General features: G+C 34.9%; 2 protein-coding genes across 2 annotated transcripts; both read left to right on the top strand.

Moving 5' to 3' along the window:
- Positions 1-12,958: 12,958 nt before the first annotated feature.
- On the top strand, positions 12,959-14,499 carry LOC133332469 (uncharacterized). The gene is made up of 3 exons (XM_061540871.1): positions 12,959-13,104; positions 13,242-13,514; positions 13,798-14,499. Exons 1-3 carry the CDS (start codon positions 12,968-12,970, stop codon positions 14,492-14,494), a joined length of 1,107 nt encoding a protein of 368 aa, XP_061396855.1. The 5' UTR covers positions 12,959-12,967; the 3' UTR covers positions 14,495-14,499.
- Positions 14,500-23,355: 8,856 nt separating this feature from the next.
- Positions 23,356-24,671, top strand: LOC133332468 (uncharacterized). Its single transcript, XM_061540870.1, has 3 exons — positions 23,356-23,559; positions 23,636-23,908; positions 23,972-24,671. Exons 1-3 carry the CDS (start codon positions 23,423-23,425, stop codon positions 24,669-24,671), a joined length of 1,110 nt encoding a protein of 369 aa, XP_061396854.1. The 5' UTR covers positions 23,356-23,422.
- Positions 24,672-25,048: the final 377 nt, after the last annotated feature.

A 25,048-nucleotide genomic window follows, 5' to 3' on the forward strand; every position in this document is an offset into this window, starting at 1 on the left:
TCGTAATCTAGGCGTTACCAGATCGTCTAGAAACTTCTGTAGCGACAGGCAAGGGGCATATAAATAGAGGAAATGGAAAGGCAGTGAGTCAGTTGTGAATCAGATCGCGAATTGAAACCGTCGAGTAAAGTGAAGTGCAAAGTAAAGTTGTGTGAATAAAATCATTGTAATAATCGTAATCAGAAAGAACCCGCGTTTTATTTGGTACGAATTGTATCGGGAAATAAAACAACGACTACACGGGATTAACTAAAATCCAAAATCGTAACAATATAATACATTCAATATGGTGACCATACCTATTTTTGTTATTATTTTATTTTAACGAGCTGTCATCTATAAAATGTATATTCTCTATTTGTCATCTATTTCTTTATGCGTTTCCCCCTTTAGTCATCTACATTTTTAAACCTTTACAAATATTTATTTTAGTGAAGTCGTATAGAGTGTGTCTTGTAGTGTTTGTGCTGTTTAAACTTTTACTGAATGGTTGGTATCATGGTACAATAATTACAAGGTTGGGCAGCTTGAGGTGAATAACAAAAAAGCAAAAATAAAATAAATTCAACAAGTATTTGTGTTTATTTTACACTTTTTCAATACAAAACTAAAAACGCGAAAAATAAATGAAAGGTTATGATTTCTTCCCAAAATCCAGTAGGGAATACCATAAAATGTTTGTTTCATCCATAACAAAGTAATTACTTCCAGACGAACTTTATTTTCATTTCAATTAAAATTGAATATATTTCAATTTATTTTCAATTTATTGACATTGCCCAGTTGTTCAAGTAACTGGTGATTAACTAGAAACTTTACTAGTTACCTGTAACTACCACTAGTTACCACATCATGCCCTAGACTGGTGAATTTAACATGGGTATGCCATTGGGGAAGTCAATTGTCCCCTGCCTGCCTTACCAGTAACCAGCCATTTAGGTAGTCAAAAATTATAGTACTTTGAGTAGAGAATTGTAGTCATCTAAGTGGGTAGATACCTTTGACAGGTGAAGTGTCTAGTTAGATATTTATATAAAATAAACTATTTTAACAGTTGTAAAAATATTTTTGTATGAAAGTTATTCTGTATATATTTATTTGACATTTTTACTCAATTACATGCAGTATCGAAATTATATTATTGTACCTCATCTGCAAGTTACATTACACCGCCATCATATCCCTGAGAAAAGTCTTGCTTATATAACACCCGTGGAGCATCTTGTATATCTGTAGAAGGCTGTCATATGTAGGTTTGGAAGGTCTGCTATCTGTACCAATTGAAAACTTCTGGACAGTCCTTCGGAATGTAGGAGATTTCTAAAAGATGTCTTTTTATAGAAAATCTGTAAAATAATAAAATTCCGCAGAAGATATATTTTCGTGTTTATTTTACCTCCATTTTAAAACTTACGTATCATATAGTACATATCATTACGATATGAAAGCGAGTTGGACAGCATTTCCTTCTATAAATGGCTGATATATAGCTGAATAATAGCGAATTTAAACCTACAATTGTTTTCAATATTAATTATATGTTATATTTTGTTTTTCAATAGATTTTTTCGAAATGAAAATAATTGATTATTTCTCTATCCATTGGTAATATATAAAATAAATAGTTGATTCATAACTCTTTGCATTACCAGTAACCAAGGTAGATATATAAGGTAGCCGCATCGGCGAATTTGGAACATGATATTTCAAAATAGTTAACAAGGCGAATAATAATTGATTCGGCCTAACATATCAAATTTGAAGCGAATTTCATTCAACCAATCAGAATTCAGCATTTTGAAATATTATAAAAAATATTTGTTTACTTTTTGGTAATTTTTAAAATTGTGAATGTTTGTGCAAATCCAGATTGTTAAATGAAAAAGAACATTAAAACAGCGTTTTAAATTCAATGAAGAGCAGGCGGGGGAACAGGACGTGGACCATTTTTCCTTGAATTTCAATGCTCTCTATGGACTTCAATTGTAATTCCAAAAAAAATTAAATAAACCATGATAAAGGCATACAAAACGTGTTTTAGTGTCCACTATGAATATAAAATTAGATTTCAAAGATTTCTTTAAAGAAAATCAAGCAAAAGTTAACTGGCACATGATTCACAAATGTCCAATACGGACAAAATTCCTGATGTGGAATTTTGTTCCAAAATATGGTATTATAAAAACTATCTATCTTTGGGAATAGGCTTTATATAGTAGATGATCAGGACATATTCTTATATGAGCCTAAAAGATTTATTGAATACCAAAAGACCCAAAGATTTTATAATACCAACATTACATACAGAATAACAAACGATCTACTTTCAGAAGACAAAAGAGACACTATAGGTGACCAATATTTCTTCTTAGGCCAGTAGGCATTTTAATAAAATTCCAATGGGACATCTTACTGGAACCCAATAATGCTTATATACAATCAAAAGATCTGTTTATCGACTTCAATATCATATTTATTTTTCCAAATATCCAAAAGATTTTTTTTCAAAGGAAAACAAATAATTTTATCAAAGTATGTGATTGTCCAGTCTTGTTTCCATTCGTAGTCTTCTTTACTACCAAATGCTTTTAATTTATAAATCCCAATGTCTCCTCTCATTTCGTTTCTTGTTCTTAGTTGTTTGTTCTTTATTTCTAAATGTTTCCAATTATTATTTGGAAATATATTTATTTTTCACGGCAAATTTAAAAACAACAAATTGTTGTGACATTTAATGTTACCATCACCTGGTTTGATACGGTTACCTTCTTAATATACCTTGCCAGTAACTATTGAATTGGAATGATATTGCTATACAATTTTTTTAAATTGACAAATAAATCAAACTGTCTACTTTTTGTACCATTTTGGGGTATAAAGTAACTAGATCAATTTTGGTATGTTCCCGTACTGCAAGAATCTACTATTTTTTACTCCGATAACACTTTTTTCCTTTATGATATCGAAGAAAATAGTAAAATCGAGTAGATTCTTGCAGTACGGGAAAAGACCATTTGTAAGTAGCTATATAACTATATAATATCAGACAATTGATATTTTTTGAACAACTGGGTGTATTCAAAACAATACACACACATACACAATATATGTATTTTGGTTTGATGGAACAAGCCACCTTGAGAACAAATTGTAATCAGTTGGTAGCTGTGCCCTACCTTGTAATTATTATACCATGGTTGGTATCGAAAAAAAGTATCAGTCTAAACTAATGGTCTGTTCCAGAACCTGCAAGAATGTACAATTGTTTACTACGATAACAATTTTTCCTTTGTGATAGACTCTTGCAGTACAGGAACATAGCATAAATGATATGTTGACCAGTATATCTATATCACACAGACCTACTCAGGTTGATTAAATTCTATGGAAATATAACATTATCCCAAAATTATGTTTGTTAGATAGAATGATGCTTGTTTAAAGATATAAAATTACTGGAAATATTATATTTCCTTGGACAAAAAAAAAGGTTTCATTTGATTTGGAAAATGTTTCATTTTAATTGTAAAAGGTTTCATTCCATTTGTAAAAAGTTCTATAGCTATACGTCACTTGTATGTGTTTTCCCTAGACATACAATGATTTCAGGCATACCTCTTTAATTCGCATTGTACTAAATTCAATTTATAAAGGAACATCTAGCAGGTTCTGGAATAGAGCATCTATTGTCTATTTGTAACTAAAACATAATATAATAAATTCGGTTAATTTATGGTACAATAACAAGAGATATGATTACTTGACGAAATTAAAAAATACTGTAGTCTAGTGTAATGTCACATTTCCATATAAACATATCTAACAGTTCGTTTTGGAGGCAGGTCCTCCTCCAGCTTGTCCATTTTTAAGCCCGTAGGCGAAAAATGAATGAAATGTCATGTTTTTTTTCACAGCTTGGGCCAGCCCCATTTAATAATGGTATAATACCGGTCATGCTGCAACACGCAGATGAACGTATAGTATCATTTCTGCAGGACTTTTTTAGAGCTTGTTACCATACCAATTCTATGGAAAGAGGTTACCGTGACCTTCATCCCGAAAGCCGGGAAGCCGAGTCATACGTTACCTAAAGACTATAGACCGATTAGCCTTTCTTCCTTTCTACTCAAGACTTTAGAAAGGTTACTAGACTCAGAAATTAGAAATACCATTGACCATAGTAAACTTAGTAAATCCCACCATGCCTACATCAAAGGCAGATCAGTGGATACAGCTCTGCATGAGGTGGAGAACAACATGGAGTCCTCTGGCTACACGTTGGCAGCATTCCTTGATATCGAGGGAGCTTTCGACAATGTGAAGCTAGAGGCCATCCATTCTGCTCTCGTAAGCATATGTATCCCCTCACTCACTTACGGAATAATTACTGAATAATTACTGTGGAATAGGAATGTTGAGGAAGGCTCCAAGAAGGAATTGCTGGCACTCTATTCATGCAAGAATTCCATAGGCAAGAGTTGGGGATTGAGACCCGGAATTATACACTGGCTGTATACGACGATCGTCTCACCCATACTTACTTATGGTTGTCTTGTCTGGTGGCAGGGGGTGAGCAAAAAGACGCTGCTGACAAAACTGAGCTTAGTACAGCGATAGTCTTCAATTCAATCACCGGAGCATTAAGAAGTACACCACATGCAGCCTTGTACGCAATTTTGGATCTCCAACCATTGGATATTCTGATCAAATTCCAGGCGGCCAGGTGTGCCCTTAGACTCCGGGAAACAGATGCCTTGAAATCGCTGAACTATGGTCATGCCAGCATCTTAAACATAACGCCAGGTTATGATCTCTCCAGGGGGATAGTCATATCAGTGTTTATATTCCTCCCCATAGGGACTTTAATGCCATCAAAGTAGAATTTCCTAGTAGGGAATCCTGGACTAGTTGCTCCCTACATCTGCCAGGTCTGTCAATCTTCACAGACGGGTCTAACATGGAGGAAGGCACTGGCGCAGGCGTTTACTGTAGGGAATTAGGTATACACAACTCATATAAACTCAACAATGACTGTAGCGTTTTTCAAGCAGAGATTCTCGCAATCACGAAAGCGGCCGAGATAATAAAATCACTTAATGCCGACATCACGGGACCGGTGAATATATATGTCGATAGTCAGGCGGCCCTGAAAGCGATGAAGTCGCATACTATAAACTCGAAAGCAGTTCTTGATTGTAAGACCGCTCTGAATGATATACGACAGATAGTTGGGTTATGCTGGGTTCCAGGACATAATGACATTGAAGGGAATGAGATAGCCGACGAGCTTGCTCGTCAACCTTCTGATTGAGAGATCTGTGAAACCCCCCATTAGGCATTTCATTGGCAGAATCCGTGCGTTCCATTGCGAGTTAGTCGGTAACAGATGGCTAAGGGAACCTGCTTGCAAAACCTCTAAATCTATCTGGCCTGAATTCTCTCGTAAAAGAACGTCTTTGCGGCTGGAACATAGTAAGAGGGAGATCAAAATCGTTGTGGGGATTATAACTAGTCACTGCAAAATTAGTTCTCTCACTTCTAAGTGGGACTCCAGTGGAGAGGATTACTGTCGTCTATGTGAAGACGAAGAAGAACTGGAAACAATTGAGCACATCCTCTGCAAATGTCCATCGCTGATCAGCAGAACATATAAACAGTTTGGAAGTTGTGAAATTGATAATCTAGTCTTCTTCTCCAAAATAGACCCTAACCAAATTCTAGGCTTTGTCAAAAACTTGACTTTGCTAAAATAATCTCTCTTCCGCCCCCTTTTTTTCTCACTATCTTTTCTCCCTACTCTTCCACTATCTCTTTTCTTTTTCTTTATAGATATACATACATATATATACACAGAAAAAAAATTGTAACCATTTGATAAAAAAATTCAAAAATCCAATTAAAATTTGATTGATTTTTCGCCGATAAAAATAATGTTCATATTTACAATCGCCGATAAAAAAAATTGTAATCCCATTCGAAAATATTTTGATAAAGCAATTCTCATATATACTAAAAATTTTGTTGAATTTTATTTTGTTAATCGATAAAATATTTTTCATATTGACAATCTTGTTTATCAAATTATTATTATTATTTCAAATTAAATTTCTTGTAGTACGATACAAAACCTTTTAAACAGCAATTGCCGATTTTTACCCTTATTATTACAGCTCTCCCACAAAAATATCTCCGAATTTTCAGTATTTTAACGGCTTTAAACTAAATGTGTAGCTCTATACCGAATAAAAACTTATATTTCTTATCCATCTTTTACAATCTATTCAACAAAGTACTTTGTAATAACGTAATAAAAAATAATATGGCATATTACAAAAAAAAAATTATTAAAAATTGTCCAACAAATTTAATAATTTTTTTGGTCAAACTCGTTTGTTGATGTTTTTTTTTGTGAATTGTTGGTGTTTGATAAACATTTCCGACTACGTTTTTCAAGCAGAGATTCTCGCAATCACGAAAGCGGCCGAGATAATAAAATCACTTAATGCCGACATCACGGGACCGGTGAATATATATGTCGATAGTCAGGCGGCCCTGAAAGCGATGAAGTCGCATACTATAAACTCGAAAGCAGTTCTTGATTGTAAGACCGCTCTGAATGATATACGACAGATAGTTGGGTTATGCTGGGTTCCAGGACATAATGACATTGAAGGGAATGAGATAGCCGACGAGCTTGCTCGTCAACCTTCTGATTCAGAGATCTGTGAAACCCCCCATTAGGCATTTCATTGGCAGAATCCGTGCGTTCCATTGCGAGTTAGTCGGTAACAGATGGCTAAGGGAACCTGCTTGCAAAACCTCTAAATCTATCTGGCCTGAATTCTCTCGTAAAAGAACGTCTTTGCGGCTGGAACATAGTAAGAGGGAGATCAAAATCGTTGTGGGGATTATAACTAGTCACTGCAAAATTAGTTCTCTCACTTCTAAGTGGGACTCCAGTGGAGAGGATTACTGTCGTCTATGTGAAGACGAAGAAGAACTGGAAACAATTGAGCACATCCTCTGCAAATGTCCATCGCTGATCAGCAGAACATATAAACAGTTTGGAAGTTGTGAAATTGATAATCTAGTCTTCTTCTCCAAAATAGACCCTAACCAAATTCTAGGCTTTGTCAAAAACTTGACTTTGCTAAAATAATCTCTCTTCCGCCCCCTTTTTTTCTCACTATCTTTTCTCCCTACTCTTCCACTATCTCTTTTCTTTTTCTTTATAGATATACATACATATATATACACAGAAAAAAATTGTAACCATTTGATAAAAAAATTCAAAAATCCAATTAAAATTTTATTGATTTTTCGCCGATAAAAATAATGTTCATATTTACAATCGCCGATAAAAAAAATTGTAATCCCATTCGAAAATATTTTGATAAAGCAATTCTCATATATACTAAAAATTTTGTTGAATTTTATTTTGTTAATCGATAAAATATTTTTCATATTGACAATCTTGTTTATCAAATTATTATTATTATTTCAAATTAAATTTCTTGTAGTACGATACAAAACCTTTTAAACAGCAATTGCCGATTTTTACCCTTATTATTACAGCTCTCCCACAAAAATATCTCCGAATTTTCAGTATTTTAACGGCTTTAAACTAAATGTGTAGCTCTATACCGAATAAAAACTTATATTTCTTATCCATCTTTTACAATCTATTCAACAAAGTATTTTGTAATAACGTAATAAAAAATAATATGGCATATTACAAAAAAAAAATTATTAAAAATTGTCCAACAAATTTAATAATTATTTTGGTCAAACTCGTTTGTTGATGTTTTTTTTGTGAATTGTTGGTGTTTGATAAACATTTCCGACTACGTTTGAAATATGTTATCGACATCTTTTTGTCGAACGCTGATGAAGCTTTTAATCAAAAATTTCGGGGTGGCTTTTTTTTCTGTGTATATATTTGTACAAGATAAATTTGAAAAGTTTTAATAGTGGATTTTCCGGAATAAAATAATATAAACTATTATTTATTCAAAAATAAATTTCGCCTGAAATTACTCCTCACATTTTTTTAAAGCACAGTTTTTTGAAATTTCCCGTCCAAACACACAAGTGTTCTGAAGTCTTATAAATTGACCTATTGAAACCGACTGCGCTCATTCACTGAAGGATATTTTAAATTATATATCAATGTGAATTTATTGCATCATACAATTTCGTAAATGATTTTTTTTTTTTTTGGAAAATACACTTTGTTTTGACGTTATAGAAAAGTCGGTCTTATCAATTATTATGTTATTACCTCAAAGATTATCTCTGTATATTTAAGAGGAACTTGACAACCAACCGTTTATATAATTATCAATTATTGTAATTTAAAAAAAAATCGTGTAGCAAACAATGATAGTGTAAGTCTCGTGCAATATTGCACATTTGATTCCGTCAGAAATATGGAATTAAAAATAGCAAGCGCGGTTATGTCGGACCAATCCAGGACAGGGCACCCTATCTCTGGACATGAATATTTCTTTAACGGATAGTGGTTTGTTTGTAATCTCACAGATTTGTTTTTAAACAATAAAATGGACAAAGAAAACGCAAGTATGTACAAATAAAAATCAGTAATACAAAAAACAGTGTTTATCTGGCTATTAATTTTAATAAAACTGACACAATTTTATTCGTGCAAACTTTTTGTTGTTGGAATTAGCTGTATCGATACAACTTTTTTGCTGGACGTAGTTTGTTGGATTTTACAAAATTGACAACGAACGGTGTCAATTCGACACGGTAGACCACAGATAGTACACGTTCGTGCTCGAAACTGTTGTCAAAATCTCGGTGTCAAATTGACGACGTAATGTCCAAGTTGACCACAAAAAGTGGTTAGTAGCGTACCATTTTTTTTAAGCCTAAATTTTTCAATTATTAAACATTTTCGAAATATTTTTTCTTTTCAATTGGATTTTGTAAGAATTGTTACAAAATGTTGTCTTTTTACACAAAACTTCAGTAAAGGGGAGTGAATTGAGAAGCTATTTGAATTTTGTTTTACAGAGTTTTATTGTTTGAAAAATAATCTCTCTTATAGTACGTTTACATTGTACCGGATTTAGTAACCCAGTGGGTTTAATGTTGTCAGTGGGTTTTAATTGTCAATTTCATTGGATATATGTGAAATAAATCCTGATAAAGTAGGTTAACCCGGTAAAAATTTAAAAGTAAATTCCTTGTTACTCTCACAATGGAACTTTCTGAGTAATTATTACTGAAAAGGTACGCCATTGCATCGAAACTCTTTTATGTGAGAATAAAAAAATAATTGTGAACTTCAACATACCGGAAGTATTTATGACATCTTCCTGAAACGTTAAGCTATAGTGCATAATTTCTGGAAAAAGTTTTTTATTCACAGAAATAGATAAAAGATTGTGCAAAGTTTGGTTCAAATCAGACATTCCATTCGTCTTCAAAATTGATCTAGGCTTGGACCGATATTCACCATCTTCGAACTTGAACAAAGTTTGGAAGAAATATTAAGATGCGCACCAAAGAAACATGGCGTCTAAAACCAATATTTCGATGAGGCACATTTTCTCCGTATCAATATGTATATCATGGTACAATTATAAAAGGTAACAGCAAATCCCAGCTGATTTGATTCCAACGTAATACTAGTGTCAATATGAATATGAAAGTTTGGAAGAAATATTAAGATGCGCACCAAAGAAACATGGTACGTAGGTTAAGAAAAATATGCTGATTCGAAATCTGTTCACAAATTCGGTTGCTGCGCACGAAAGTTATAGTGGTTTTAAATCTTGTATTTCAAATATGAATTCCTATTTGTTGTAATACGCGAATTTCTTCACAAATGGATAAACAGATTTGTTTTCTTTGCATACTTGTCAAATCACATCGAAATACATATAAACATCGCGGAAAACAAATAGAAGCATGAAGATGTCTGAAAAAATTATTTATTTTTTTTTTATTAAGATTAAATGTTTATTTGAATTTTTGATTTTTTTAGTATGGTTAAGGAAATACGGTTTTGCCTTGATCTTCTAAAATATTCGACGCTTTCTTCAGCAAATTCATTAAGATGATTGTTAACCCTTTGACGTATATCCAGAAGTCTGACTCGTGGTACAATTTCTGTGCCTAACATGATTATGATTCGATTCTCATAATAATAATAAGAATAAAACTAGTTGATGCCGTGTACAACATTTAATCTAAAATAAATAGTTTTGTTACATGCATTCACATTTCTTAAGCATCAAAGCAAGCTATGTGCTAACAGTTGGAAGCGCACTTCGTTGCGCTAATTGATACGTCAAAGGGTTAAATATCGGTAAATTCATCTGATAAGAGTTTCGACGTTAAAAATGATTAAATATATTGCACTTACAATACATTAAAATGATCAATATTGAAAAGCAAGCAATTCGCGTATTCGTGGAAATCAGTTGTTGCGCATGCGGTATTCGTATAAACCGAATCAATCTCTTCCAATAATTATAAATATTTCGATGTTTCATTTAGCAGCCAAAGTGTGCCACTCAATGCACTTTACTATGCAAAAACCGTAAAAATGGCTAAAAATGAACCAACGTGCATAGGATTTTTTGCGCATCAGATTTCAGTAATCTCCAATGTAAATACACAAAAGTACATCTATTTTAAAAGAATTGGTGAAGAACCGCGGATGTGCCACCACAATCAATTTTGGATAAAATGGGTATATTATTCGCGAATTGATGCATTTTTGACCTATTTTTACACATATTCGCGAATATGATTACATACGCGTATTAGTCAAAATCAGTTTTTCCTACATTCAACGCGTTTTCCTCTTTGGTGAATGGCAGGCACGATAACTCAAAAACTAATGACCCAATCGATTCCAAATTTTTACACGTTTCTCTGTGAGTGTATAGCTATCGTATGAACTAGGATAAAGCCAATCGGTGAAGATTTTCCTTATTTTTTAACTTGGTTCTTGGTAAAAAATCGGCGATTTCCTAAAAATATTTTTTCAAAGGTCCGCCATTTTGTTAATTTTAGAGGTAAGTCAATAATCCTAGTTCATACGAGAGACAGACATGTGCTCTTTCTAACACCGTTGGACTTTTCGGATTCCGATGTTCCAGTGAGTAGTTATCATGCCCGCCATCAAAAATAAGGACTTTTCTTTAATTACAAAAAACAACAACAAAACAATAACAAAAATTTTTTGTAAATTATTTTTCTTCTCTTTTAAATCTTCAAATATATATTTGCAAAGTTACAAACATTAACAAGCATTGGTATTGATTTACCAGAGAACTTAAACATTGAATTTTATACATCATAAAGTTAATCATCCACATCATCATCATCTGCAGCCAATGATGGTCCGTATGACGATTTTTCAGGTTTTCCACTGTCAAAAAAGTGTAAACGTCGAAAACGTCCTATACCTGTATAAAATGTAGTAAAAGTCATTTATTTCAATATTATCACCATATACAGTAATTTTCAAGAACATATATTATTTTTACTGTATATCCGGCAATTCTTTACTAGAACTGATAACAAATTCTGAACTTTTTTGAGAAAAAAATTTTGAAATTCGATATGGATTTGAGTAAAGCATACGTTATTTCCAAATCGATAAATGTAAATAGCTATTTTTTCAAAAACCTAATGGTTTTGAGTGGGTTTCCGACATATGTATTATACGTCGGAAAAGTATGTCATTTACGTCACTGTTTCTGACAGGCCATCTCTGCCAACAGCATAACCAACTTCTGATAACTGCTCAATATGTAAAAGGGCATTTGGCACGATTATAAAAAACAACGTTCGAACTTGTATCTATAAAAAAATGATAACAAAAAACCCTTTCAAAAATCCCTTTTACCCGATTACTTGAAACTGCACAACACAATCACTATTTGTCAAAACAAAGAATATTATTAAAATAAACAACAACAAAATATTATTGTAATAAAGAATATTATTAAAAAAAATAACAACAATAATATACGGAAAAGAAGAGCACAAATAATTAGAAAAAATAACATGAAAAACAACAGCACCAGTCTCGAGATCAATGCGACTTTTAGCTAATTTAACATCTAAATCACCTCCAAACAAAATTTGATACTCAAATATTAACGAAGTATTCGCAAAATAACCTGAACTTCATGGTTCCATTGAAAAATGTTTAACTTTTACAATACTTTTTAAAATAAATAAAATTTTCAACGGGAAAGTTTTCTGCCTTTTTTGGCACAAAAATTTCTATAAAGTTTGACTTTGAAGTTTCACTACAAAAATACCAGACAACTTTTGACATTTATTTCAACGACAAGTGATGTAGAATTTTATATACTGTAACTGTAATCCAAGAAAACAGGCTATTCTAACCCACTGTGCGTTGTGCAGTTTAGCCACAAATCAGCAAGGAACACAAAAAATTACTTACTCTTAAATCTTCTCCCTCAATTTACGCTCGCTCGCTTACTGCAATTTTACATTTTGTAAAGATTTGTAAAATTTATTCAGTAATCGAACATACCTATTTCCTTGGAATAGCATTACAATCAACTTTGTAAGTCGGCTAATAGATGACGATCCGTTTTCACTTATAGTTATGGTTCACTTAAATTCACCTCAGAGTGAAATTTTGAAAATATATTATTTTTTTACGAAAGTTATAATCAGCACACTGATCGATCAATTTCAAGACATCAATCGTCCGTTTTAGTGAATCGATGATATATGTATATACATATATACGAATCGAGTATGCAAATGCAATTAAAAACTGCAAAAAATAACATCACCCATAGGGACAAACATGTGCCAGTGATTAATAAAAATCGAAAACAAGTGACGAAAGTGAAAACTAGATTATAAAAGAAGCTAATGGTTTATTTCGAATTGTCAGTTATTTACAGCGTATTGCCGGGATAGCAGCAATACAACCGTTTGAACTATGGCTCCACCCTACGTTTGTGTATCGGATTTTGAGGAAGAAGCCCATGACATTTTAGACAAAAAAGTAGTTGACTATTATCGGAGTGGTGCCGGTGAAGAAGTTTCATTGAATTTAAATCGTCAAGCATTTCGAAGGTAGCTACTTGATTTCTAGTTTGCGCTTCATAATGGATATTATTTGAAATGATATTAAGAAATATGAAATGCTGAATATGTGCGTGTGTGTGAATGCTTTTTATTAATTATTTTTGTCAACAATTTAAAATCTCCAGATTGCGCATACGTCCTCGTTGTCTGAGAGATGTTTCCTCCTTGGACACTACATGTGAAGTTTTGGGTTACAAATTAAAATGGCCTGTGGGTATTGCACCGTCCGCTATGCAAAAAATGGCTCATAATGATGGTGAGGTTGGTAATGCAACGGCTGCCGGTGAAATGGGTTCAATTTTTATTTTAAGCACATTATCCACAATACCGATTGAAGAAGTTGCCCTGAAGACTCCAGACACGTGTAAATGGTTCCAACTTTATGTCTACAAAGATCGGTAAGTGAGGGAACACATCCAGTTAAATGTGTAAATTTTTAAAATAGTCATGATACACAGTCTTGACTCAGGATAAATCAATAATTTCATGTATTTTCGAATGAGTTTATTGAATAATACAAATATCAAATCTAATAGAAGATACGTGAGACTATGCGTATACCTCACGGATTTATTGATTTGCTCTTGGTTATCTTTGTTTCTCTTATTTATAATTTAAACAAATTATATTTAAAATAAATAAATAAATTACTAAGTTTTCTATTTCTTTTTGTTCAAACAGCTCCCTTACTGAATCTCTTGTAAGACGTGTTGAGAAGGCCAATTTCAAAGCCCTTGTACTTACCATCGATTCTCCAGTTTTCGGTCAAAGATGGACAGACGCCAGAAACAAATTTAGCCTGCCAACTCATTTACAGTTGGCCAATTTCCAATCATCGGCATCGGATATGAGAACCACCAGTGAAGGTGGCATGTCAGCTGTACATGAATATGTTACGAATCAATTCGATGCTACCCTTACCTGGAAAGATGTTGAATGGCTGGTGAAGTTGACACATTTGCCTGTGGTGGCCAAAGGTGTCCTAACTGCCGAAGATGCTGTATTAGCTCGTGAATTTGGTTGTGCCGGAGTTATTGTCTCAAATCACGGTGCTCGACATTTGGATTCTATACCGGCCAGTATTGAGGCACTCCCAGAAGTTGTTCGGGCTGTGGGTAACGATATTACCGTCATGTTTGATGGTGGCATCCGACAAGGCAATGATATCTTTAAAGCTTTGGCGTTGGGCGCCAAAATGGTATTTGTGGGCAGAGCTGCACTGTGGGGTTTGGCTTGTGGTGGCACAGCAGGTGTTAAGGAAATGATGCGTGTGTTGAAACGTGATTTAGAAATAACAATGGCCCTGGCAGGATGTCAGACATTAAATGATATTCAGAGGAGAAATGTTGTGCATGAATGTGAATATGCTAAATTGTAATAATTTTAGTAAAAGTGGTTTAATATAGGAACAACAACAACAATTATATGTAATTAAGTTCGGTTTATGGGTTCCATAATAGTTTAAATATAATAAATAATCTATATAATGAAAAAAATAATCAAAGAATATGTTTTTTTAGGAGACTGGATAAAGCAAAATATATAAAATATGAAAATTTGGGAGAAAATTTTTATGGCAATCCAAAATACCAAATTGCAAACAATTCCGTTTTAAAACGTTTAATACCGTATAAGAAGGATACCATTATATGGGGGGCTATACCAGGAGTAGCAGCAATGCATTTCAAACTCATATCTTAAATATTACGAACTCTTTCTCAGGTTAGTTTTTCGAATCCCTCCAAAGACTTCAGGGAAACAAATTGTGGTGTACCACTCAGAATTGACCGTACATCGTTGATTAACAGTCGCCGCGTTATAAGTTTTACTGAAGAAACATGCGACCACTTGATTAGGAGTGCTTTTTCCACGAACAATTATCGTTGGATTTGGTTAGTCTTCAAAGACTCGCACGACCGAGCTCATACTTACGTATCCATGACTTTGAACTAGGCCTATCGTCTTGTGCGGGATCCAATGAGAACAGGTGAATGTTGGTGCAAGAAATGTCCAAGGATGTTTCCATCTCACGAATGTTCATCAATGTTCTGTGGCACAACAACAATTGTTTTGGACAACCTTTACGACTTTCCACTTTATGCGAACCAGTTTTTTGCAGTTATGAAAAAATAAGTACAATTTGTATAGATAAGCTTAAACAGGGAGTCTTAATAGCCAACCTAAACATGAAGTCTTCACAGGAGAGTTAAAGCAGGGACGAAATGAAGCAGGAAGTCTTCATATGCGATTTGGAGCAGAGGTCTTCCAAGACGAGCTGAAGCACGGATTCTTAATGGACAACCTAAACAGGGAGTCTTCAGAGGAGAGTTTATTCAGGGAGTCTTCATAGACGAACAGGAGGTGGGAGTTTTTATAGACGAGCTGAAGCTGGGAGTCTTCATAGATATGCTGATCCTGGGAGTCTTCATAGACAAGCTGATCATGGGAGTTTTCATAAATGAGCTGAAGTTTTGAGTCTTCATAGACGAGCATAACGGAATCTTCATATGCTAGCAAATGGGAATCTTTGTAGACGATCAGACGGAATACTTTTTAAGGTACAGTGAGTCGCAGTCAAAAGTATTCACTTGTTTTTTATAATAAAATGCCATGAATATTATGTACTATTCAATGAATTAAATTTTATACTTTTTTAAAGGCAAGATGAACATCTTAATTTAAAATTAATGCAATACAATAAGCAATATTTATGTGAACTCAATATAAAAAATGATGATTGTTATATTGCAATTGCTTTTGCAACCTCACAGGAAAAGTATACAAGATAGAAGTTTTTTTTGTATACAAACGGATTGCTTGGATTGATACTTTGGATACTTAGTATGATATCCCTTGTTATCTTTTACAGCTTTCAATCTTGTCAACATTGCATAGGTTTTACCAAGTTTTCCGTGTAAGATGTCTGAATTTTTCCCAATTCCACCTGTAAAGTATTTTTCAGATTTAATATGATTGAGATGTTATGGCTTTAAATATATTTCTACAAAATACTCCATAAGTTATATATGAGATTCAATTCGTGGGACTGGGGAGGTGCTTGCATCACTTTTGGACAATTATAAAGCATCCATGCTCGAACGATTTGTGACTTGAGTTTGGGGTCATTATGTTGATAAAATTGAAATGTTGTCCCCAATCCCAATTTTTCAGCACTTCATTTTAAATTAGCTTTTAGAATATTCGAATAATAAATCTTATCGATAACACTATGGTACAAAAAAAAACTATGATAGAGGCCTAGTACATCTTGTGTGCCTTAGTTAAACTGCATTTTTAGAATTTTCATTACACCCTTAAAATCTGAAGTTATGGCCAAAAAACCGTTTTTTGTGTTTTTGTAAACAATCTGCAATTTTATTTTACCAGGAAGAGGAAGAAAGGACTATCCAACGGTATTTTTGTTATATTGTTTTAATAAAAACTGATGAAACGGCAAATGAACGAAATTCAATTTTTCAACTTTTTTAAAATTCTCCAACTTTGAGGCAATTTTTGCGCCATTGTTTGTTCTTGTAACACATTCAAATAACAGCAAATTTAATTTCGCGTCGAATGAATTCTTGTTGATTTCAATTAGTTAAAAACTTCGCAAGCGGGCGCCATTTTAAGATTTTTACTGATAGGAAAATTTTTGAATATTCAACTTTTTTTCTTCTTTCGAAAAATATTTTTTTTTCATATGTCGCAAATTCTTAAAATAATCCCAACTTTGGTGTTGTTCATACAATTTTATCTAGTATCGGCGTAAAAATGAATTTACTAGCACCTTGAAATGTTGGCATTTTTAGGCGCACAAGATGTACTAGGACTTATAAAAGTTGTGACATTTTTTGTCGATTTGTACCATAGTGTAATTCCTGTAATAAAAAAGAGATTTCCTACTCCGATAGCGCTCATACAGCTCCATACCATTATTTGTCGAGTTGTACCATAGTGTAATTCCTGTAATAAAAAAGAGATTTCCTACTCCGGTAGCGCTCATACAGCTCCATACCATTATAGAGTCTCCACCGTGTAGGCTTTATTCGATCTGCGCCATACGTTACGTGGTCCATCCAATATTTTTTTTCTCTAATTCAATTTTCGGTTTTGTGCCTCAATATAATTTGTGCATAGCATATCGCATAATATTCAGCATTTCTGCCATTTTACGTTGAGATTTCCCTAGTTCAGCATGGAGAAGAACTTATTTTCTCTTGACAATTGTTGTGCGGCGTCCCATGCTCTCAAATTCTCACGATGCCAAATGCTTACATTAGAACTTTTTACCGGGTTAACCTACTTTGACATATCTACAATGGAATTGAAAATTTAAACCCACTGGGTTTACGAAACATTGAACGTACTTTTAAAAATTTACACATTTTCAACTACAAGTCATAATATTTAATTTTTTAAGTCTACTTTTTATGTTTTTGCCTTTGTTTAGACCACTTTTAACTTAAAAGTGGTTAAAATTTTAATTTAAAAAATTAATGATGTATTTTTTTTACTTAGATTTGTCAAAGAAATGTAGCCGATGAATTCATTGACAAATGGTAGTTAAAAGGGCGAGCCATTACCAAAGCGACCATCGTCAATCAAAAGCATTGTCGGTAGTTTGACAGGTTGTCGATGAATTCATCGACGTAGAGTCGATTGCCGTTACTACAGGGTTGTATAGCATAGGCGGGAGAGTAACATACAAATACCAATGTAAGTATTGTTACGAATATAACTTTAGATTTAAGTTAATTTAGATTAATTCCGTTAATTTAAGAATTTGAATTGTAACGTAAATTTCTACTATGCAGTTTATTTGAATAACTTCACAACAACAACTACTGTATAGATTTTTCTACATCCTTCCATTTCCTCTTTCATTTTCTATTTTGTTATTGTCGTGCAATTCTTGTTGAACGTCATCATTGATGATCGCTTAATTCCTCTTTCTTTGTTGCCCCCTCGCCTGTATATGTGTTGTTGTTATTGTTTACTCAATGTAAGTTTGTATGTGTGTTTGTTGCATTGGTAGATTGTTCGTGATCTAGGCGTTACCAGATCGTCTAGAAACTTCTGTAGCGACAAGCGAGGCTCATATAAATAGAGGAAATGGAAAGGCAGTTAGTCAGTTGTGAATCAGATCGCGAATTGAAACCGTCGTGTAAAGTAAAGTGCAAAGTAAAGTTGTGTGAATAAAATCATTGTAATAATCGTAATCCGAAAGAACCTGCGTTTTATTTAGTACGAACTGTGCTGGGAAATAAAACAACGTCTACACGGGATTTAGTAAATCCCAAGAACGTAACAATTGGTGTCGGAAGTGAGATTACGATAATACTACGATGAAATTTAAGGACCTACGAGTGGAAGACTTGAAGAAGGAGCTCAATAAATTGGAATTGTCCTCTACTGGCAACAAAGCTGAGCTACAAAAACGTCTGTTGGATGAGTTCGAACGCCGTGGTATGAACATCGATACATATGAGTTTGACAGTAAGGATGAAGTGGATTTATCGGAAATGGGCGAATCCAACGGTGGGGAAATCTCGTCAGTAGCTGCCAGGGTTGACGATCTCAGAGACATGCTGGCTAAAATGTTTGAGGAAAATTCCAGAAGGAGCGAAGAGAATTCCAGAAAGTTAGAAGAAAACACCAGACGAATGTTCGAAGAGAATGCCAGAAAGTTAGATGAAAATTCGAGAATAATGAACGAGAAACTCGAGAGCATTACAGAAGTTATTGGAAGGAGAGTGGAAACCGTGGAGGTCCAGATTAAAGAGTTGGATAAGAAAGTGCAGTCGGTTGACGAGAAGATTCTGTCTGTGGATGAGAAATTTCTGGTCCACGACCACAGGTTTACTAATCTGGGGAAGAAAATGTCGGAACTGGAAATTAAGGGTGGTCCGGTGCGAGTTCCTGATACCACACTAAAAATCAAACCTCCTGTATTCGACGGCTCTACGTCATTCAATGTTTTCAAGTTACAGTTCGAGACAGTGGCTTCTAGAAATTCGTGGAACGACAGCGACAAAGCGGTTGCATTACTTCTGGCATTGAAGGGCAGTGCTGCTGATGTTATACAGAGTATTCCTGTCGCTTCTAGGAATAACTATGAAGATGTTATTGCTGCACTGGAACGTAAGTACGGTGGCGAACATAAACAAAACATCTACCTTATGGAACTAAGGGGAAAAGTACAGAGGGCAAACGAGACGTTACAAGACTTTGCAGCTGAGGTGGAACGTTTGGTGCTAATGGCGTATCCAGGAGAGAATCACCCATTGCTGGACCGTATGAAAATCGAAACCTTTGTGAATGGCATACGTGACCCTGAGATTAAATGTGCAACATATGCGTCACCAAAAGCGTCGTTTGCCGAAACTGTGTCGTTTGCCCTAGCCCAAGAGACGGCCAGAATAATTGTTAAGCCCCAGACCCACAAGATTCGCCAACTGGAGACCGAAGGTTGCGAACCCAAATCTCTCCTTAACTCGATCAAGGACGCCATGAGGCAGGTAATCGAAGAAACAAAGTTAGTAGGGATGACTAAGCCCAGGATTAGGTGCTTCAACTGCGATAAAGCAGGTCATATTGCGCGCGAATGCAGAGTTAAGCGCAAACGATCTAGGTCGTTGTCACCACCTCCAACGAAAGATGGTAGAAGAATGGTTCAACAGTCCACCAATGAGCCACAGTTAAACAGGATCGAGCACAGAGAAGGCGGAAAACACGATAATGCTGATGCCCTGTCTCGTCGGCCATGCAAGGCAGAATACAGGCACTGCTCAAAGGCTGAGTGCAAAGAGAATATCGTTGATGTCCGACGATTGCAGTTTGAGTCGGGTGAAGATTGGTCGACGGAACAACGAAGAGATCCCATTCTGGGCAAAATAATTTCGGCCATGGAAACGGGCAAGCGACTTAGTCGCAAAGAAATTACCTCCGAAAGACCTCTTTTAAAATCCTATTGGGCCCAGTGGGACAGTCTACTTATAATAGATGGTTGTTTATATCGCAAATGGGAAAGTGAGGACGGTAAATCTCACCGGAACTTGATCGTCGTCCCCGACTCCAAAATAAGAGATGTCTTGTCGGAGTTTCACGATGGCCCAAGTGGAGGACATCTTGGCATAGCAAAAACCGCTGAAAAGGTAAAGCAGAGATTCTACTGGGTCGGCTGTCAAAAATCCATTGCCGACTGGATCGCCAATTGTGAAAGGTGCATAAGAGCTAAAGGTCCAACACGGAAGAGTCGAGGCTACATGCAGCAGTATAATTCAGGAGCCCCTTTTGAAAGAATCGCAATGGATGTAGCTGGACCGTTCCCCACAAGCGACTCTGGGAACCGGTATGTCTTAGTGGTCATGGATTACTTCAGTAAATGGCCAGAGGTTTATGCTATCCCAAATCAAGAAGCCAGGACAATTGTGGATGTGTTCAGCAAAAATTGGATTTGTCGCTATGGTGTTCCATCTGAGGTTCATTCCGATCAAGGTAGGAATTTTGAATCAGCGATCTTCAAGGAAATGTGTGACTCCTACGGAATCAAGAAAACCAGAACGACGCCCCTACATCCACAATCAGATGGCATGGTGGAAAGATTTAATCGCACCCTGGAAGAACATCTACGGAAAGTGGTGGACAGTGGCCAACGAGACTGGGATGAGCATATTCCAAAGTTTTTACTGGCTTATAGATCGGCCATTCATGATTCCACATCCCGGACTCCAGCCAAAGTTCTGTTCGGAAATGAGTTAAAGCTACCTGGCGATTTGATATTCGGTGCTACCCCAAACGACGATGTGAACCAAGATGAAGACAGTCAAAACTCTTTTAGCAAAGTCCACGATGCAGTTCGCCATTGAATAAAAATGGTTAGCAACCGCATGAAGGCAAGGTACGATCGAGCGGCAAATACCGATGGGTTCCAAGAAGGGCAACTGGTACTATTGTTCAACCCACAACGAAAAAAAGGACTATGCCCCAAATTGCAAACGCACTGGGAAGGACCCTACAAGATTGTCACGAAAATAAATGACGTCGTTTATCGCATCCAGAGGAGCGACAGTCCCAGGTCGAAGATGAAAGTTGTACATTTGGAGCGGCTGACCCCCTACGGAACGGGAACTGTGCCTATTCGGGACGAACAGGCTTAAGCGGGGGGCAATGTTACGAATATAACTTTAGATTTAAGTTAATTTAGATTAATTCCGTTAATTTAAGAATTTGAATTGTAACGTAAATTTCTACTACGCAGTTTATTTGAATAACTTCACAACAACAACTACTGTATAGATTTTTCTACATCCTTCCATTTCCTCTTTCATTTTCTATTTTGTTATTGTCGTGCAATTCTTGTTGAACGTCATCATTGATGATCGCTTAATTCCTCTTTCTTTGTTGCCCCCTCGCCTGTATATGTGTTGTTGTTATTGTTTACTCAATGTAAGTTTGTATGTGTGTTTGTTGCATTGGTAGATTGTTCGTGATCTAGGCGTTACCAGATCGTCTAGAAACTTCTGTAGCGACAAGCGAGGCTCATATAAATAGAGGAAATGGAAAGGCAGTTAGTCAGTTGTGAATCAGATCGCGAATTGAAACCGTCGTGTAAAGTAAAGTGCAAAGTAAAGTTGTGTGAATAAAATCATTGTAATAATCGTAATCTGAAAGAACCTGCGTTTTATTTAGTACGAACTGTGCTGGGAAATAAAACAACGTCTACACGGGATTTAGTAAAACCCAAGAACGTAACAGTATTATGAGCATCACTGCCCTACATTGTTGAATCTGTGTTATCCTTGTCTTTATTCACTGATATCACCAATGAATATACATTATTTTGCATACTTTTAGGCGTCTATACATCTAGAGAAATGAACACAATGAAGCGCGTAAAAATGCGTTGAGGTTTACGACGACACAGAAACTTCAAGACCCAACATATCGAATATGTAGGTTATAAATATCGAATAAAAATATTCACTATAAGTTTTTTTTCAATACTCCGAAAGTTTATATGTGTGTATTAACCATACAATCATACCTTTTTTTAATAAAAATGCTGTAAAATTTTCAAAAACTAAGATATTTTTATCAAATTTTGAGGTGTTTTTACTCATAATTGAAGAAAAAATTATAAATATGTTCCACATATATTTTTTTTTTATAAATTTTTAAAGTTCCACATTATTATAAAATTTTAAAGTTATTATGTACGTAGACCAATAACCATGGTACATTTGTACCCATCCAAATATAACGTTGTAACCAGGGATGGTCCGTGTGACGAATTTTTAGGTTTTAGACTGTCAAAAAGGTGTAAATGTCGAAAACGTCATATACCTGTATAAAAAGTAAAAAATATAGTAAATGTCAATTATTTCAATATTATCACCATATACAGTAATTATAAGAATTTATATTATTTTTACATATATCTGACTATTCCTTACTAGTACTGATACAGAGAAGAAAATTTTGAAATTGTATATGGATTTGAGTAAAGCATACACAATTTCCAAATTTATTAATGGAAATAGCTATTTTGTCAAAAACCTTAAGTTTTTTGGGTAGTTTTCCGACGATTCTGACGTATGTATTATACATCGGAAATGTATGTCATTTACGTACAGACCATCTCTGGTTGTAACTCATTAAAAAATGGGACAATCACGCGTTTTTTTTTGTAAATTAGTCTATACGGATCTGAGCTACACGTATACGTTAATGAAATATATATTAAAATGTATGTTTATATCATAATCTACATAAAACAATTATAGCTATTTCGTTACAGCTTTCGAATGGGTTAATACTTTGAGATTATTTTTTTATATTTTAAGCGTTTGTAAATTGTTTCTATAGTGATCTTATTTAGGTGTTCCCCAACCCCCTCTGTAAACCATTAGGGCGACTCGTAGAAGTCAGCAACCACCTTTGTTTTTTCTACCCACCAGATAGTTATTAAAAAAATTTAAATTTCTAAAAAACGCCTTATTTTTAAATATAACGACCTCATTTCAATAATTTGAGTCACCCTATATTATGTTCATATTAAATCTCCAAAACAATATTTCTAACACCAAAACAAATTCATATAGTTTTATACGTTTTTTGTTTATTAAACCGAAGCGATAAGAAGTACAGTATAATTTGTATAATTTCCTCAAATCTCTGCAATTATCTCTTCAAACCTTTAAATAAGAAAAAAAAACAGAATCTTGGGAAAATGATTATCTGTCATCCTCACAATAAATGTTCAGTCTTCATTTTGGTGTCAACAAGAACAGGCTATTTAGTGAATATGGCTCCGCCATTTGTTTGTGTAACTGATTTTGAAGAAGAGGCCCACAAGATCATAGATAAGAAGGCTCTAGATTATTATCGCAGCGGTGCCGGGGAGCAATTTTCATTGAACTTGAACCGAGAAGCATTTCGTAGGTAAAAAAATGGATTGGGAAATCTTACAACAATTATAAATGGATTAGATAAAATTGTAATTTTTAATACCTTACAGGCTGAGAATTCGCCCTCGTTGTTTGAGAGATGTTTCCAAATTGGATACCAGCTGCACTGTTCTGGGCCATCAGTTGAAATGGCCGGTCGGCATTGCTCCCACAGCTATGCAGAAAATGGCCCATAATGATGGCGAAGGTGGAAATGCAAAAGCGGCGGGTGAAATGGGCACCATTTTTATTCAGAGTACCCTTTCGACGATGTCAATTGAAGAGGTCGCACAAACTGCTCCAGATACCATCAAATGGTTTCAACTCTATGTCTACAAGGATCGGTGAGTTTTCTATACACTGGGGTTTTTATGTTCACTTTAATATTTACTTGTATTCCATTTTAGTTCCCTAACTGAACAAATTCTACGACGTGTTGAAAAGGCCAACTTCAAAGCTGTTGTGCTTACCATTGATGCACCCATTTTTGGTCAACGCTGGGCTGATGTTCGCAATAACTTTAGTCTGCCTTCGCATTTGCGTTTGGCAAACTTCGATACACGCTCCAGCCAATCCGATGGTGTCCACAGTGAAGAAGGCACATCGGGAATCAATGAATATGTTGCCAGTCAATTTGATGCCACCCTCACCTGGAAAGATGTTGAATGGCTGGTGAAGAGCACCTATCTTCCGGTTATTGTTAAAGGTGTCCTAACCGCCGAAGATGCCATTCTGGCACGTGAATTTGGTTGTGCTGGTGTTATTGTTTCAAATCACGGAGCCCGACAACTCGACTATGTACCGGCCAGTATTGAAGCTCTACCCGAAGTCGTTAAAGCTGTCGGGGATGATATTGCTGTTATGCTGGACGGTGGCGTACGTCATGGTAATGATGTGTTTAAGGCTTTAGCTTTGGGTGCTAAGATGGTGTTTGTTGGACGCCCCGCTGTATGGGGTCTTGGTTGTGGTGGATCAGCTGGTGTAAAGGAAATGTTAAAGGTATTGAAGAGAGACTTTGAAATTACCATGGCTTTGGCAGGTTGTCAAAAACTAAAGGACATTCAGAAAAATATGGTAGTACATGAATCGCAATATGCAAAATTGTAAATGTGTGTGTAAATAATTTGAAAAATAAAAGATGTACATATATAACTTTGCTTGGATCCAGTACTTTGTTAGTAGTAAAATAGTGAAAAGGTGCAAAATGTCAATGATTGACAAATAGCTGGGCTACAGTGAACCACAGTCAAAAGTATCCACTTGGTTTTTTTTCATTATAAAAATGGCATAATGAATAAAATTTTATATTTTTTTATATATGCACATGAACATCCCAAATTCAAATTAATAGAATAAAAAAGCCAATATTTATATAAATTCAATATAAAAAATAATTATTGATACACAAAACCAATATTAGCCTCACAGTGAAAATTGTCCACCAGTATTATTTACAACTTAATAACGGTTAAAAGTTACTTCAG

This window comes from Musca vetustissima, unplaced genomic scaffold, assembly GCF_032173495.1.
Source record: "Musca vetustissima isolate MV318-11 ecotype Yass unplaced genomic scaffold, APGP_CSIRO_Mvet_v1 utg9226, whole genome shotgun sequence".
NCBI lineage: Eukaryota > Metazoa > Arthropoda > Insecta > Diptera > Muscidae > Musca > Musca vetustissima.

What these genes read in the sequence shown, in the direction of transcription:
- LOC133332469 (XM_061540871.1), top strand. Translation starts at nt 12,968, where the DNA reads ATGGCTCCACCCTACGTTTGTGTATCGGATTTTGAGGAAGAAGCCCAT. An exon ending in AATCGTCAAGCATTTCGAAG is followed by an intron (nt 13,105 to 13,241) that starts GTAGCTACTTGA and finishes TAAAATCTCCAG; the next exon opens with ATTGCGCATACGTCCTCGTT. An exon ending in CTTTATGTCTACAAAGATCG is followed by an intron (nt 13,515 to 13,797) that starts GTAAGTGAGGGA and finishes TTGTTCAAACAG; the next exon opens with CTCCCTTACTGAATCTCTTG.
- LOC133332468 (XM_061540870.1), top strand. Translation starts at nt 23,423, where the DNA reads ATGGCTCCGCCATTTGTTTGTGTAACTGATTTTGAAGAAGAGGCCCAC. An exon ending in AACCGAGAAGCATTTCGTAG is followed by an intron (nt 23,560 to 23,635) that starts GTAAAAAAATGG and finishes AATACCTTACAG; the next exon opens with GCTGAGAATTCGCCCTCGTT. An exon ending in CTCTATGTCTACAAGGATCG is followed by an intron (nt 23,909 to 23,971) that starts GTGAGTTTTCTA and finishes ATTCCATTTTAG; the next exon opens with TTCCCTAACTGAACAAATTC.